The following is a 17,424-nucleotide window of genomic DNA, read 5'->3' as shown; positions in this document are numbered from 1 at the left end:
TGTTTTATCAGATGAAAGCATTACGCCTGGTTGTGTTCATGCCACATTTAAAGTGAATAAATAAATGTGTGTATGTGCAACTGCGCACATATAGGTGGTCCCGCACCCCCTGTCAAAAAATGATTTGGCTGTCCCTGACAGTATGTTTCCTTATTAAAAATCGCTCTCTTGCCCCTCTCCCTCTCTTTTTTCCAATTCTTCAGATCCGGACTTTGGAGACTTGGGAGTGCCCCAGCCTCTGCCCTGTAGGTATCCTCTCACTCTCTCTCTCTCTCTCTCTCTCAATTCAATTTCATTCAAAGGGCTTTATTGGCATGGGAAACTTATATTTACATTGCCAAAGCAAGTGAGCTAGATAATAAACAAAAGGGAAATAAAGAATAAAAAATGAACAGTAAACATTACAGTCACAAGTTTCAAAGGAATAGACGCATTTCAAATGTCATATTATGGCTATGTATAGTGTTATAATGATGTGCAAAAACAAATTCTCTTTCAATCTCAATTCACTTCAAAAGGCTTTATTGGCATGGGAAACATGTTTACATATCCAAAGCAAGTGGAATAAAAGTGTCTCGCTCTCTCTCTCTGTCTCTCTCTCTGTCTCTCTCTCTGTCTCTCTCTCTGTCTCTCTCGTCTCTGTCTCTCTCTCTCTCTGTCTCTCTCTCTCTCTGTCTCTCTCTCTCTCTGTCTCTCTCTCTCTCTGTCTCTCTCTCTGTCTGTCTCTCTCTCTCTCTGTCTCTCTCTCTGTCTGTCTCTCTCTCTGTCTCTCTCTCTCTCTGTCTCTCTCTCTGTCTCTCTCGTCTCTGTCTCTCTCGTCTCTGTCTCTCTCGTCTCTGTCTCTCTCTCTCTCTCTCTCTCTCTGTCTCTCTCTCTCTCTCTGTCTCTCTCTCTCTCTCTCTCTCTGTCTCTCTCTCTCTCTGTCTCTCTCTCTCTGTCTCTCTCTCTCTGTCTCTCTCTCTGTGTCTCTCTCTCTGTGTCTCTCTCTCTGTCTCTCTCTCTGTCTCTCTCGTCTCTGTCTCTCTCTCCTCTGTCTCTCTCTCTCTCTGTCTCTCTCTCTCTCTGTCTCTCTCTGTCTCTCTCTCTCTCTGTCTCTCTCTCTGTCTCTCTCTCTGTCTCTCTCTCTCTGTGTCTCTCTCTCTGTCTCTCTCTCGTCTCTGTCTCTCTCTCTCTCTGTCTCTCTCTCTGTCTCTCTCTCTGTCTCTCTCTCGTCTCTGTCTCTCTCTCTCGTCTCTCTCTCTCTCTCTCGTCTGTCTCTCTCTCTCTCTGTCTCTCTCTGTCTCTCTCTCTGTCTCTCTCTCTGTCTCTCTCGTCTCTGTCTCTCTCTCTCTCTGTCTCTCTCTCTCTCTCTCTCTCTCTCTCTCTGTCTCTCTCTGTCTCTCTCTCTGTCTCTCTCTCTGTCTCTCTCGTCTCTGTCTCTCTCTCTCTCTGTCTCTCTCTCTCTCTGTCTCTCTCTCTGTCTCTCTCTCTGTCTCTCTCTCGTCTCTGTCTCTCTCTCTCGTCTCTCTCTCTCTCGTCTCTCTCGCTCTCTATCTCTCTCTCTCTCTCTCTCTCTCGTCTCTCTCGCTCTCTCTCTCTCTCTCTCTCTCTCTCTCGTCTGTCTCTCTCTCTCTCTGTCTCTCTCTCTCTCTCACTCTCTCTCTCTCGCTCTCTCTCGTCTCTCTCGCTCTCTCTCTGTCTCGCTCTCTCGTCTCTCTCGCTCTCTCTCGTCTCTCTCGCTCTCTCTCGTCTCTCTCGCTCTCTCTCGTCTCTCTCGCTCTCTCTCGCTCTCTCTCTCTCTCTGTCTCTCTCTCTCTCTCTGTCTCTCTCGCTCTCTCTCTCTGTCTCTCTCTCTCTCTCTCTCGCTCTCTCTCGCTCTTTCTCTCTGACTTTTTGTTGTTTGCTGATGTACCTTGTTACATTATGTTGTTATGTTGTGTTATGTGTTGTGTTGTTGTGTTATGTTATGTTGTTATGTTGCGTTGCGTTATGTTGCATTGTGTTATGTTGTGTTATGTTGCGTTGTGTTATGTTGCGTTATGTTATGTTGTTGTTTGGTGTTGTGTTATGTTGTGTTGTTGTTGTTTTGCGTTGTGTTATGTTGTGCTATGTTGCGTTGTGTTATGTTATGTTGTTGTTTTGCTTTGTGTTATGTTGTTTTGTTATTTTGTGTTATGTTGTATTTTGTTGTTGTTTTGCATTGTGTTATGTTGTGTTATGTTGTGTTGTGTTATGTTATGTTGTTTTGCGTTGTGTTGTGCTATGTTGCGTTGTGTTATGTTATGTTGTTGTTTTGCTTTGTGTTATGTTGTGTTATTTTGTGTTATGTTGTATTTTGTTGTTGCTTTGCATTGTGTTATGTTGTGTTATGTTGCATTGTGTTATGTTGTGTTATGTTGTGTTGTCGCTTTGTGTTATGTTGTGTTATGTTGTGTTAAGTTGCTTTGTGTTATGTTGTGTCATGTTGCTTTGTGTTATGTTGTTGTTTTGCATTGTATTATGTTGTGTTGCGTTATGTTGTGTTATGTTGTATTGCATTGCAATGTGTGTTGTTGTGTCGTGTTATGTTGTTGTGTTACATTGCGTTGCGTTGTGTGGTGTATTTTGTGTCTTTGTTCCATTCCCATCCGTTGCCTCTATTCACTGGTGTGTGTGTGTGTGTGTCTCCAGTCTGTGAGTTTGACATGGGAGGACCAGAGGGGATAGTGGAGTCTCATCAGATCACCAGAGATGGAAAGGCTTTAGCTACAGAGGCTGTGGACTGCAAATGGTTCATCCGCGCTCCGCCACGCTCCAAGGTTAGTGACGCGCGCGCACACACACACACACACACACACACACACACACACACACACACACACACAGGCTGCACACGCCTACAGTATGTACACATAACCCTACTCACTTACACGTTTTTATAAATATGTATACACATGTCACGTCAAATCACTCTGTAATAACAATACTGTGTGTTTCTGAATGAGTCTTGTCCTTCCTAGAGTCAGTATGTGAGAGTTATGGCTAATGTTAAGACCCGTGAGCTGTAACACTGATTCCTCTAGAGCACAGCCAGTTGTTTGTATGTGCGCGTCCATGCACCTTGTGCGTAATATTCCATAAAACCATAGAAAGATGGATGTGGGCACAATGCTCTTATTACAGATGGCCCTGGGCACAATGCTCTTATTACAGATGGCCCTGGGCACAATGCTGTTATTACAGGTGGCCGTGGGCACAATGCTGTTATTACAGGTGGCCGTGGGCACAATGCTGTTATAACAGGTGGCCGTGGGCACAATGCTGTTATAACAGGTGGCCGTGGGCACAATGCTGTTATTAGAGGTGGCCCTGGGCACAATGCTGTTATTAGAGGTGGCCCTGGGCACAATGCTGTTATTAGAGGTGGCCCTGGGCACAATGCTGTTATTAGAGGTGGCTGTGGGCACAATGATGTTATAACAGGTGGCCCTGGGCACAATGCTGTTATTAGAGGTGGCTGTGGGCACAATGCTGTTATTACAGGTGGCTGTGGGCACAATGATGTTATTAGAGGTGGCTGTGGGCACAATGATGTTATTAGAGGTGGCTGTGGGCACAATGATGTTATTAGAGGTGGCTGTGGGCACAATGCTGTTATTACAGGTGGCTGTGGGCACAATGATGTTATTAGAGGTGGCTGTGGGCACAATGCTGTTATTAGAGGTGGCCGTGGGCACAAAGCTGTTATTACAGGTGGCCCTGGGCACAATGCTGTTATTAGAGATGGCTGTGGGCACAATGATGTTATAACAGGTGGCATACAATACTTTCTGAAGTGGAGAGTATAGCTGATATAATATACTGAACAAAAATATAAACGCAACATACAACAATTTTACTGAGTTTACAGGTGATATAAGGAAATCAGTCAATTGAAATAAATGTATTAGTCCCTAATCTATGGATTTCACATGGCTAGGCAGTGGCGCAGCCATGGATGAACCTGGGAGGGCATAGAGCCCACAAAAGGGCTTTATTATAGACAGAAATACTCCTCAGTTTCATCAGGTGTCCAGGTGGCTGGTCGTATGTGGAGGTCCTGGGCTGTCGTGTTACACTTGGTCTGCGGTTGTGAGGCTGGTTGGAAATACTGACAAATTCTCTAAAACAAAGTTGGAGGCTTATAGTAGAAATATTTACATAAAATTCTCTGGCAACAGTTCTGGTGGACATCCATGCAGTCAGCAATGCAATTGCACTTTCCCTCAAAACCGTGTTTTGTGACAAAACTGCACATTTTAGAGTTGCCTTTTATTGTCCCCAGCACAAGGTGCACCTGTGTAATGCTGTTAATCAGCTTCTTGATATGCCACACCTGTCAGGTGGATGGATTATCTTGGCAAAGGAGAAATGCCCACTAAGAGGGATGTAAACACATTTCTGCACATCATTTGAGAGAAATAAGCGTTTTGTGCGTATGGAACATTTCTGGGAACTTTATTTCCGCTCATGAAACATGGGACCAACACTTTACATGTTGCATTTATATATTTGTTCAGTATAGCTAGTAGGGGATTTAAGTCAGAGTGTGTGTCTGTGTGTGTTCTGCAGCTTTGTGCAGAGTGTGCTGGCAGAGAAAACAAATGCGGTCTGTAGCAAGCCCCAGGGTCAAACTACACAGCAACGCTATTTCATCAGCACTAAAGCTCTCTCCCTCCCTGTCTCTCTCTCTCGCTATCTCTCTCCTTTTTCTGCCTTCCCCTTTCTAGCCATCTCTCTCTCTTTCTCTTCCTCCTTCCTTCCTTCACTCTCTCTCTCTCCTGTCTCTCACTCTCCTGGCTACAGCTCGCTGGTTAAAAAAACACTCCTGGCCCCAAATAAACCTCTCTGGTCTCCGTCTTACCTTAGGCGTACACGCACACACACGCGCACTCACACATATACACACATTTCTATTATATACTCATTCAAGCAGATATATGCACATACACAGACAAACACTATCACACTTATATCGACAGTATACTCACACTCTCCTATAGGTTTCCTATTCCAGAATGCCACTGGAGAGAGATAGACAGGGATGAATGGGTCTCTGTGGTTGGAATCATTCATTGCAGTTCCTGACTCCATTGTCTCTGTTAGAGGGAGAGATAAATCTGCTGTGATACTGGCTTAATGATGTTACAATTTATTATAGTTAATTGGCCTCTAATACTACCTACCTTTTATGCACCAGTGAGGCCACCGTACATACAGATAATCCCTCAGTTGAATTTGATGAAAGGATCATTGTTGAGCATATTGTTGAGCTCACACACACACACACACAATCGTTTTAGTTTTGTGTTTGTTCTCTCTGCCCCCCAGCGATGATGTCATGGCTGGCTTGATAATATTTGTGTTAAATGTGATTTATTGCCACTGCGATTGATTTGGGTGTTATCTGATGGCCTTCCAGGACTGCAAATCAAAACCATATTCCCTTGTCTACCTTCCAACGTCCTTCTGATTTAGCCATTACAAACAATTAAACCCGGCTCCCAACAATACCATAGAGCTGCCTTATTGAACTGTGGTTGAAAGGGGGAGGCCCATCTGCACTTGATGCATTAATGAAATTGTTCTTCCAGTTATTGATAAGCCTGCACCTATTAAGAAACTGAACTATTAAGGCCCTGTGGATTAATGAGGAATTGAAAAACTGTACCATTGAAAGAGATGGGGCAAAAGGAGAGGCTGATAAGTCTGGCTGCACATCAGATTGGCAAACTTACTATAAATTGAGAAATGGTGTGACAAAACTGAACAAAAAGAATAAGACATTGTATTATGAAGCCAAGATAAATTACATAAAGTATGGTGGAAAAAAGCTTTGGAATAATTTAAACTAAATTATTGGCATTCAGGCTAATTCAACTCCATATTTCATTGAATCAGATGGTTCATTTATTACAAAACATTTTGATGTTACCAATTACTTTCATTACTATTTCATTGGCAAAGTACACAAACTTAAGCATGAAATTAACTTATTAAAGTTGGTGTGGGTGAGGTGCAAAAATATTGTTGGCCATCAATAATGACAGACCACCTGATATTGACATCTGAGATGGAAAGCTACTGAGGATTGTAGCGGACTATATTGCCACTCCTATTTGTCATATCTTAAATCTGAGTCTGGATATTTTTTTAATTGGTGTCAGACTTGGAGGGAAGCCAAAGTCATCCCGCTAGCCAAGAATGGTAAAGCTTGATGCCGACTCTTTGCAAACTTGTAAAAATTGGTTAAACATGTAATGTACAGTGTACCGCAGAGCAGCTCTCTTGGGCCTTTAGGCTTTTTAATTTTATACCAATTACCAGATTGTAAAAACAGTTGGCTGGTATGCCCTCAACAGTCTGAGTGGTAGAACCTATGGCTGCAAACTTATCAAAGTTACTAAGTCATTTGTGGTTATTACCCATTATTACACAACATGTAAAAAATAAAACTATAAACCCCCCTGCAACTTACATTTTGAAGCACGCCCAACATTCAGGTATTCTTATTTCTGTCCACAAAAAAAAAAAAATAGTCCTCAGAAAATGTGCATCTTTCTTCGGAGGACTATAACACTCTGACCTGAGTGGGTGGGTGCAGTGTCCAGACATACCTTTCCAAGCTCTTTGATTGGTTGCGAATGGTAGTGCTGTGATGCGTGAGGGATATCTAAGCTAGGATGAACAACCCAATAAATGGGTCTCAAGAGAAACTGAAGGGACTGTGAGGGAAAGTTGGGTAGAGAAAAAAGCGAAAAAAAAGGGGGAGGCCTTTTTTTAGAGCCGCCCCAATATTTCTTATGGAAATATTAATATCCAGTATAAGGCCTCTAACCTAAAGGGCACAGTCTCTGCAGCCGAAGGCCTTACTTGGCCACAGTCTCTAAAGAGCTAGTTCTAATCTGGCAGGGCAGGGAGTTGGATGATCTGAGCCACTGGGCGCTTGCAGATTCTGTCATCTACACGCAACTCTGCAGTCCTGATCCTGACGCCGGGTCCAGGCATCACCTGTGAGACCTGACCCTCAGGCCGCAGTGTTCTGGGTAACTGTGGGTTGACAATCATGACTGTAGTTCCAAGATCTGGTGTCTCTGCTTTCCACTTCTGACATCCAGACAGGCAGTGGCTGATGAAGTGCTTCCAGAACTGAATTGCTAGCAGCTGGCTGTGTCTCCATCAGTGTCAGCTGAGCAGCTCCGATTCAGGGTATACAACTTGAGGAAGTGAGGTGTCTGGTCGTCCCATCAGGAGAGCATTTGGGGTTACCGGGTCTGGGTTTGCAGTGTCGGAGGTGGTGTAACCTAGGGGCTTGTAGTTGAGGATCCCGTCTATCTCAATGAGGACCGTCCTCAGGACCTCTTCCAGTATTGCTTGAAGGCCTTGCTTGAGGGAGCGGACCTCTCTCTCCCAGCACTTGGTGTATTGAAAGCAAACTGGATCTGCTGGCTTGCTGGGCTTGCAGGACTGGCTGGAGCGCCGCAAATGCTTCCTTCAGCTCCCGTTCTTCTGAAGTTGGTGTCTTGGCCAGACAGCAATTTGAAAGGCATCCCTCGGCGGGCCACGAAGCATCTGAGTGCCATCATGAAGGAGTCTGAGTCAATATTGGAGAGAAGGTCAAGGATCATTGTTTGGGTGGTCATACACTTGAATGCAATGACCCATCTTTTCTCATTGTGGGAGCCTATCTTGACCATGTAGGGGCTGAAACTGTCCACGCCAGTGGAGTAGAAGGTGGGTTTGTGTATGCGGAGCCTAGCGGGGGGAAGGTCAGAAATCTTGGGAATCTCCCTAACCACTTCCAACATTAACCCTAACCACTTCCGACCCTCCTTACACTCACACTGGTGCCGCCGGATAGCCGCTCTGCCACTGATGATCCAAGACTTCAACAAACTCGTTCAGGCCCTGGGTGGAGCAGTCTCTCGTCAAAGTCTCCGATGATCAGCTTAGTGATTGGATGTTGGTGGTTGAGCATGATGGGGTGCATGGCCTCTTGATCCAGAACTGTGCTGCAGCGGACGCGACCCCCCACTCAAATCAGCTGAGTGGTGCGATCCAGCTCCAAGGCGAGAGTGAGTAGGCGGCTACCGATAGAGAAGCAGTCCTGCTGCACTTGATGAAGGAGGGATAGCTCTGCTTCCTTGTAATCGCTGGCTGAAGGGCTGCTACCTGCCGCCTGGTTGAGTAAGTGGGAGGTTGCCTCCAGAAGTTAACTGAAAGACTTGAACTGGTTAGCTTCTGGGAAGAAAGGGTCTGGCGCTTGGCCGCAGAATGCAGGCGTTCAACTCCTCCTCGTCCGTAGTGTCTGGAATTGGCTTCTTCAGCCGCTGGTCTGGGGTTCCTTGCAGGAATGATGGGCCTGGTTCCAGCAACTTCTGGAACCCAGTTCTGCTACGGTCGTCCCACGTGTGATGTCATCCGCTGGATTATTTGCTGACTCTGAATAGTGCCATACCTCTCGGTCAGTGAGATCCTGTATCTCCGCCACTCGGGTGCCAACAATGATCTTGAATCGTCAGGAATCCGATTGGAGCCATGTGAGGACCGTCATGGAATCCGTCCACATAATAACTTGGCAGATAGGGTGAGTGGGGATCTTGGCCAGCTGCGCTCCAGTAAGTGCTGCACACAATTTCAGACAAGGGATCGATTGTTGCTTCTTCGGGGCCATCTCGATGTTGCCGTTGGTGTGTTCTGTTCTGAGGTACAGAGCCATAGGCCTGCTCCGAGGTGTCGCAGAACACATGGATGTCCCTCAGGAAAGTCGGGGGGTCCATGTCTGGGCTGGTGTATCAACTTGGCAGGGCTATCAGCTGCAGATCTGGAAGTTCTCTCTTCTGCTCTTTCCAGGGGAAGACTAGATTTCTGGGCAAATGGGTGTCGTCCCAGTCCTTCTTCTTGTTCAATAGACGCTAAAGCAGCATTTTGGCCCTGATGGTAAAGGGGGCAATGTACCCCAGGGGGTCGTATTGGCTAGCTAGTACCTTGTAGATGGTGTGCATTGTAACTGTTGGGCAATCTAGCCGGCAGGACTTGTAAGACAGGGTGTTGGACTGACAGTGCCAGCGTAGCCCGAGGGCTGATTCTTGAGCATCTGCTTGCCCCTGTCTAATCCAGAGTTTGGTGCTGCTCGACCTGACTTCAGAAGGGAGAAGGCTGATTACCGAAGGGACGTTGCTTGCCCGTTGTAGTGGCTAGTAGCTTCCAAAGCTTGTCCACAAGGGCCTTGGCATCTTCCAGTTGACCCCTTAGAAGGACTTCTCTATTGACCCTCTTACGTCTTCTGCAGGCTGTCTGTGGTTCAGGATGTGTTTCTGGAGAGAGAAAGTAGCACAGTAGGGACTTGAAGTGGTGCCAAAGGGAAAGACGCATCACTGGGCGGATTTTCCCGGTTTAGGTCTCTCCAGAGGAACCTCATCAGTGGCTGGTCTTCAGGGAGTAGTCTGACTTGGTGGAACATCCCACGAATCCTCTCTGAATCTGAGGAGCACTACATGCAGGGAGGGGCCAAGCGTGGTGCCTGGGAGCAGGACCTTGTTAATGTTGTCCCCTTTGTACTGGAACAAGCAGTTGAATACCACACGATTCTTGCTGTTATGCTGTGTCATGTGGTGTGGGATGTACCAGCTCGTGGCAGTGTTCTCTTCAGCGTTTGGCGCTAGCTTTACTGTGTAGCTAGCTGCTCCTTCTGAATCGCTGCTTTGAATGCTGCTGCTTGCTCTGGTGACTTTGCCAGCCTCTTCTCTGTGGCCCTGAGCAGCGGGAGCACGGCTTCCATAGGGGCTCGCAGCTAGGGCATGTTCTTGATGCGAAGGAGGAGAGTTGCGTAACATTTGACTCCATCCAGTTCAACTCTCATTGTTCTGGCCTCCAACAGGACTGTTGTCTCCTGGTCTTGGTGAGTTCTGGTGCTGATCTTCTTGCTGCGCCATGGCAGTACATCCATCTGCCACAACTTCTCAACCTGACTAAACAGGTCAGCATTCGAGCACAGCATAGAGGTGACATAGCCCTGGTGCTCAGAGATGCTGTACTTCAGTCCAACCCAGGAGGGTCTTGATGGCAGCTGGGCTTCCTGATGGCCCAAGCCGGACTGGTTCCACCTGCATGATCAGGTGGGCGTAGTCTGATCCAATAAGCAGAACTGTCTGGACCTTGAATATGTGCTGCAGAGGCGGTCCCTTCAGGTGGCGATACTTCTGTAGCAGGGCACAGACCGAATGGGACTGCTTGAACAGGCCTAGCTGTTGCGAAGTGAAGGCGCCTTGGATCCGAAATGTATTGTGGGTCTGTGAGACAGGGGAGAGAGTGAAGGAATCGGACGCCCAAAGGAGAACCTAAAACGCTTGTCTTATTGTTCGAAGGGTCAAGTCTTCGGGCTCACCTTTGAATCCCAGCTGCTGTGCTGTTGCATGGAGGAGGATGATACATTTTATTCATCATCCAAAATCGAGTATGTCTCCCTACTCCGGTTTCCGTGCCTCAGCAGGACCTTGCTGACTTTCAACAGTACTTTCAGACCCTCCCTGGTCTATGAACAGGACCTCATTGACAGTGTTCCGCAGACAGGAGGTCGTGGATGCAGCATTAATCATAGTATTCTCAGAATTCTCTGTAACTGTAACTCTTTCGTTGACCTCGTGGAGCACCAGCAGGTGTCACTGATTGCAAGTCTTGCAGCGGAATTGGAGGTTGCACTCCGCTGAATGATGCTCTTGGCCGCAAAGCCAACACACGTTCCTCTCCTTTGATCCAGCTCGCCTGGAGGATCAAAGGAGAAATGGAGCAATTGGAAAATGCTGGAAAATTGAGCAATTGTTGAGGGAGTGGCTGATGCGTTCACAGTAGGGACAATAGACTTTCTCCTTGGTGGCGGTGGCCTCTGACATATTTTTGAGGGCCGTCTTCTCCATGCCAAGTAGGATGGAGGCCTTAGGCTCCTTATGCGATCTCTGCTTCTAGCTAATGTCTCTATTTGTGAACTGCTGGCGAACCTGGAGTTATCCTCCTGCATTTGGACCTCATACTCCATGCAGTCTGCCAAGTTTAGCAGAGTGGGGATTTGGATCTTGCATGGATGGATGTACCTCCAGAAGCTGGATATCAGGTCATGTGGAAGTTCCCCAGCAGCCTGGAGACATGGGATCCACAATCCAGCTCCACGTCTCCCTTCCTGCCCAGCTGCTCCAACATGCCAATTAAGGAACATACTCAGAGGAGGAACAGACAGATGGCCTTGATGTTCCCACTGGCAACATTTGGGCCATCCATGAGCTTGGCGATATGCTGGAGCTAACTGATGCTGCAGTCCGAACTGCTGGTTGAGGGCAGACATGGTATCTGTGAAGGGGTACCTTCGAGTTGCTATAAAAGTCAGAGATGAGCAGGACCTTTTTCAGCTTAAGGTGGTCACCGAGGATCTGGACCTTAAACCGCTCTGTGGCATCCGCTGGGAGGATGTTATCCAGGGCGATCTTCAGCTGTGAGAACTCTCTGGGGTTCGGATGAACAAAGTCCAGGATCATTGGAGTGGGCCCTCTGTAGGTCCACTCCTGACCTGGGGGATGTGGCATACTCTGTGTCCTGAGTCTAGAGGGATGCCTATCAGCAGAGTAGTTGTGTCGCCTCGGGGGATAGTATCGCTCCCTGGGCTCTGTGTGGGGACCGATGGTTCACTGAAACAACATCAGTCTGTGGAGTTGCTCTGCTGTCTTGACAGGTAGTAGCCCTCCCTTTGGTATTGTGGAAGTGTCGTGGGCTCTGCTCGGGAGACTCTAGAGCAGCGTTCGACAGGGGAGTTGCTGCACTTACTAGAGACATAGTAGCCCTCCTGGCGCTCCATCAGGGGTGTTAAATTCTCTAAATAGGTGGCCCTGGAGTAACACTGATCATGGGAATAGGCTGATCGGTGGAGGCATGGAATACTCCGAACATGAGGCGGGGTAGTCTTTCCTAAAAGGGCGAGGGTCTCCCTGTCCTATTGGATTTGGGACTTGATCTCTAGAAACCTCCTGGGTGGTGGTACATGGCAGGGAAGCAGGCTCATGTAGGCAATATGAAGGAACATTCCGGTTTCTCCACTCTTCGGGTGCCGCTGTGCTGTAAGGCAGAAGCTGGGATGGCCAGCTCTGGGCTGGCAGACGCTGGGCTTGCCCGTCTCTCCTTGGTCGGCAGGGTGTGGGGCTGGTGCTGGCCCAATCCTCTCCCCCCAGTCCTCATCCTTGTTCTCTTCGTCCCCACTCTCTTATTGAGCTTGTTGGAGGGAAGATGGCTTTGAGGGTGCAGGTGGCCTTTCTTGGCGTCAACTTGGATCTTGACTGGGAATAATCTTGGTGGAATAGTACTTGTGTTAATCCGGATTAATTGTGGTTCTAATCCATACACAACATAACAGTATCGATAAAGTGGCATAATTATGCAATATAAATAGGCTATATAAACATGACTGAGTAAACACAACAATACACTACTATAACACAGATAAACAGGGCTATAAAAATATCAGCACAAATATTAACCTAAACGATAAACATCTTGTCAGAGAGAGAGAAACCAATTACTGAGACTGACAAGATAAAAATGTATGCCACCCTCTCTTTCCAGCCCAGTGCTAGAATCTTCCTTGCTGATATCTTATCTGATCTGCCCCAGTGCCACAGTGTCATAAATTACTCTGCACATTCACGAGCTGCAAGACCCATCTGGGAGGGTTCTAGAAGCTCACCCATGGCAGCGCAACAACCACTTTAACAAAGTCCACTATGGAAAACGCCATGGTAGCATGTGCACATGAAAAACTGTGTTTATCAATACAACAGTGACATAATGCTAGATTCTATAAACAATACGCCAAGCAGTTTTGGCAACTCCAACATTAAAGAATAGTAATAGCTGTACAATATAAACTATGGCCGCAAACTTAACATAGCTACTAAGCCATTTGTGGTTATTACACATTATTTACACAACATGTAAAAAGAAACCCAATAAACCCCCCTGTAACTTACATTTTGAAGCACGCACAACATTCAGGTATTCTAGTTACTCTCCACATTAAAAATAGTCCTCAGAAAAATGTGGGTCTTCTTTCTTCGGACGACTATAATACTCCGACCTGAGTGGGTGGGTGCAGTGTCCAGAGGCGCCTTTCCAAGCTTTTTGATTGGTTGGGAATGGCAGGGCCATGATGGGTGAGGGATAACTCATTTAGGCAGAACAGCCAAACAAACGGGACTCAAAGGAAACTGAAGGGACTGTGAGGGAAAGTTAGATAGAGAGAAGGGGAGCAGGGCGGCCTTTTTTACACCAATGATTCAACCCTATACATGTCAGCTAGTGAACCACAGCTAGTGAAATCACTCCAACCCTAAAAAAATTGTTGCAGTCTGTTTTAGAATGGGTGGCCAGTAATAAAGTGGTCCTGAACATGTCTAAAACTAAGAGCATTGTATTTGGTACAAATCATTCCCTTAATTCTATACCTCAGCAGAATGTAATATTGAATGCTGTGGCAGTTGAGACTAAATTACTTGGTGTTACTTTAGATTGTAAACTGTTTTGGTCAAAACATAATTCATTGGTTGTAAGGTTGCCTTTTTTATCCACCACACTCCACAAAGCAAGTCTTGCAAGCTCTAGTTTGATCTAATCTGGATTATTCTCCAGTCATATGGTCAGGTGCTGCAAAGAAGGACCTCGTTAAGCTGCAGCTGGCCCAGAACAGAGTGGCAGGTTTTGCCCTTCACTGCAATCAGAGGGATAATATCAATACTATGCATGCCGGTCTCTCTTGGCTAAAAGTTGAGGAGAGACTGACTGCATTGCTTCTTGTTTTTATAAGGAACATGTGTTGAAAATTTTAAATTGTTTGCATATGTAACCAACTTCATATAGCCACCTAGAACAAGATGGCGCCGAAGAATATGGCTGACGTTTCAAATTCTCCCAACCATATTTTGTTGGTTTCTTTGCGTTGTTTGTAACTTATTGTTACAAATCCCTTTTGGCCCGTCAGTCTAGGGGGGATGGTAATGAGACCCGTAACATAAATTGCATGAGTTATAATAGTGACGAAGTAAAAGTGTGAACGAAATAACCACGACAACTGAAATCTACCGTCAAACTCAGGGTTTATTAATAAACACACAGTAATGGGGGGAGCAGGAAAAGGGGCTGAGCTGGACCCAAGGAAAGAAACAATAAGTATTCAAAAACACCCCTAAGCTAGACTAGCCTACTTTAACAACAGCTAACTAACTAACTAACCAAAAATACAGTGGGTGGTCCACCCAGTTCTAACTAGTGTATTTAACAAAGTTTACCTACGGGTAGTGTATGCCCATGTGCGACTTGTCTTGGTTCCCCCTTTTCCCACCAGCAAACAAACAAACACCATAACCAAAAACAATACTCACAGGTGATGACAAAGTGCTATGAAGGTGCTCAAACAAAAGAGCGGTCAATACACAAAGAGAGCGTGAAACAGAGAGATCTACAGACATGTCATTTACAGAGAGATTGAGCTCTAGAGCAAACAACTGACAGGGTTTTTAAACCAAGGGAAAGGAACGGTGATTGGGTAGGAAACAGGAGGAGGTATGTCTTCTGATTGATGATTGATTGGTGACTGATTGGGGAGTGATGATTTTCACCTGTGAGGGGAGAAGGAGAGAAAAGAACACAGGATACACACACACACACAGGATACCTGTATCCGTAACACTTATTGTGTACATAATGTTGCTGCTACGGTCTCTTATGACCGAAAATAAATTCTGGACTTCAGAACAGCGATTACTCACCATGGACTGGAAGAATCTTTTTCCTTTAACGAGTCCGATGAGAAGGATATCCTACTTTCCCTGGAACAGGCCCAGATCCCCACCTTTTGCGTGAAGAAAAGACGCAGGAAAAGAGGCTGCATATCGGGCGGTCTTCTGAGAATCCATAAGCTAGTCTGAAAATCCATAAGCTAGTGAGTAAACTCCCACTGCCATCTGTTCTTCTTGTTAACGTGCAATCATTGGAAAATAAAATTGATGACCAACGATTAAGATTATCCTGCCAACGGGACATTAAAAACTGTAATATCTTTTGTTTCAACATAACGTGGCTGAACGACTGTCACGTTCTGACCTTAGTTCCTTTTTTTGTCTTTTGTTTTAGTATGGTCAGGGGGTGAGTTGGGTGGGTTGTCTATGTTAGTTTGTCTATGATTTTCTATTTCTGTGTTTGGCCTGGTATGGTTCTCAATCAGAGGCAGCTGTCAATCATTGTCCCTGATTGAGAACCATATTTAGGTAGCCTGTTTTCCATTGTGTTTTGTGGGTGGTTATTTTCAGCGTTAGTGTGTCTACACCAGACAGAACTGTTTCAGTTGTTTCTTTGTTGTTTGTTATTCAGTGTTCAGTTTTTTCATTAAATAAGATGAAGACTTAACACGCTGCGCTTTGGTTCTCAACTTCTTCCCACGACAGCCGTTACAGAACCACCCACCAAGAAAGGACCAAGCAGCGTGGTAACGGGCAGCAGCAGCGGCCGGAACCGCAGGACTCCTGGACATGGGAGGAGATTCTGGACGGCAAGGGACCATGGGCACAGGCTGGAGAATATCACCGCCCCAAGGCTGAGCTGGAGGCAGCGAAAGCTGAGAGGCGGTGGTATGAGGAGGCAGCACGGCGGCGCGGTTGGAACCCCGAGAGGCAGCCCCAAACATTTCATGGGGGGAGGTACACAGGGAGTGTGGCTAAGTCAGGTAGGAGACCTGAGCCAACTCCCCGTGCTTACCGGAGAGCGAGAGGGACCGGGCAGGCACCGTGTTATGCCGTGAGGCGCACGGTGTCCCCGGTGCGTGTGCATAGCCCGGTGCGGTACATTGCAGCGCCTCGTATCGGCTGGGCTAGAGTGGGTATCGAGCCAGGTGCCATGAAGCCAGCTCAGCGCATCTGGTCTCCAGTGCGTCTCCTCGGGCCGGTGTACATGGCACCAGCCTTACGCATGGCGTCCCCGGTTCGCCAGCACAGCCCAGTGAGGGCTATTCCACCTCGCCGCACTGGCCTGGCTACGGGGAGCATTCAACCAGGTAAGGTTGGGCAGGCTCGGTGCTCAAGAGCTCCAGTGTGCTTTCACGGTCCGGTCTATCCAGTGCCACCTCCACGCACCAGCCCCCCGCACCAGGCTGTCTCTCCGTCTTCTCCCTATAGGTGCTCCCGCCTGTTCAGCGCTGCCAGAGCCTTCCTCCTGTCCAGCGCTGCCAGAGTCTCCCGTCTGTCCTGAACTGCCAGGTGCTCCCGTCTGTCCTGAACTGCCAGGTGCTCCCGTCTGTCCTGCGCTGCCAGAGTCTCCCGTCTGTCCTGCGCTGCCAGAGTCTCCCGTCTGTCCTGCGCTGCCAGAGTCTCCCGTCTGTCCTGCGCTGCCAGAGTCTCCCGTCTGTCCTGAGCTGCCTATGTGATAACGCGCTCGGTAGCCGATATGAACAAAACCTTTAAACAGGTCAACATTCACAGAGCCACTGGGTCAGATCAGATTACCAGGACGTGTACTCAAAGCATGCGGACCAACTGTCAAGTGTCTTCACTGACATTTTCAACCTCTCCCTGACCGAGTCTGTAATTCAAATCAAATCAAATTTTATTTGTCACATACACATGGTTAGCAGATGTTAATGCGAGTGTAGCGAAATGCTTGTGCTTCTAGTTCCGACAATGCAGGAATAACCAACGAGTCTAGCTAACAATTCCAAAACTACTACCTTATACACACAAGTGTAAAGGGATAAAGAATATGTACATAAAGATATATGAATGAGTGATGGTACAGAGCGGCATAGGCAAGATGCAGTAGATGGTATCGAGTACAGTATATACATATGAGATGAGTATGTAAACAAAGTGGCATAGTTTAAAGTGGCTAGTGATACAGTGCCTTGCGAAAGTATTCGGCCCCCTTGAACTTTGTGACCTTTTGCCACATTTCAGCCTTCAAACATAAAGATATAAAACTGTATTTTTTTGTGAAGAATCAACAACAAGTGGGACACAATCATGAAGTGGAACGACATTTATTGGATATTTCAAACTTTTTTAACAAAATCAAAAACTGAAAAATTGGGCGTGCAAAATTATTCAGCCCCCTTAAGTTAATACTTTGTAGCGCCACCTTTTGCTGCGATTACAGCTGTAAGTCACTTGGGGTATGTCTCTATCAGTTTTGCACAGTAAGGACTACTCCACAGGACTACTCCACTAACTGGTATAGAGGGACTCAATGTGGCCTTATCGCATAGACCACAACATTAAGAGGGGGGCAACTTTCTCTGTAACACCAATTGTATGGTAATACATAATAATATATATATATATATATATATATTTAACCAGGTAGGCCAGTTGAGAACTGCGACCTGGCCAAGATAAAGCAAAGCAG

At 46.7% G+C, this 17,424-nt stretch overlaps 1 protein-coding gene across 4 annotated transcripts in view; it reads left to right on the top strand.

Moving 5' to 3' along the window:
- The window catches only part of neto1l (neuropilin (NRP) and tolloid (TLL)-like 1, like), a 192,730-nt gene that overhangs the window by 110,831 nt on the left and 64,475 nt on the right, over positions 1-17,424 (top strand). For all 4 annotated transcript variants that reach the window (XM_042298973.1, XM_042298970.1, XM_042298972.1 and 1 more), the window contains exons 5-6: positions 204-245; positions 2,650-2,777. In XM_042298973.1, the coding sequence (XP_042154907.1) occupies positions 204-245; positions 2,650-2,777 (170 nt within the window). The remainder of the gene's footprint in view (positions 1-203; positions 246-2,649; positions 2,778-17,424) is intronic.

The sequence above is a fragment of the Oncorhynchus tshawytscha genome, linkage group LG16, assembly GCF_018296145.1.
Source record: "Oncorhynchus tshawytscha isolate Ot180627B linkage group LG16, Otsh_v2.0, whole genome shotgun sequence".
NCBI lineage: Eukaryota > Metazoa > Chordata > Actinopteri > Salmoniformes > Salmonidae > Oncorhynchus > Oncorhynchus tshawytscha.
This window is presented reverse-complemented; position numbering and strand designations above follow the sequence as displayed.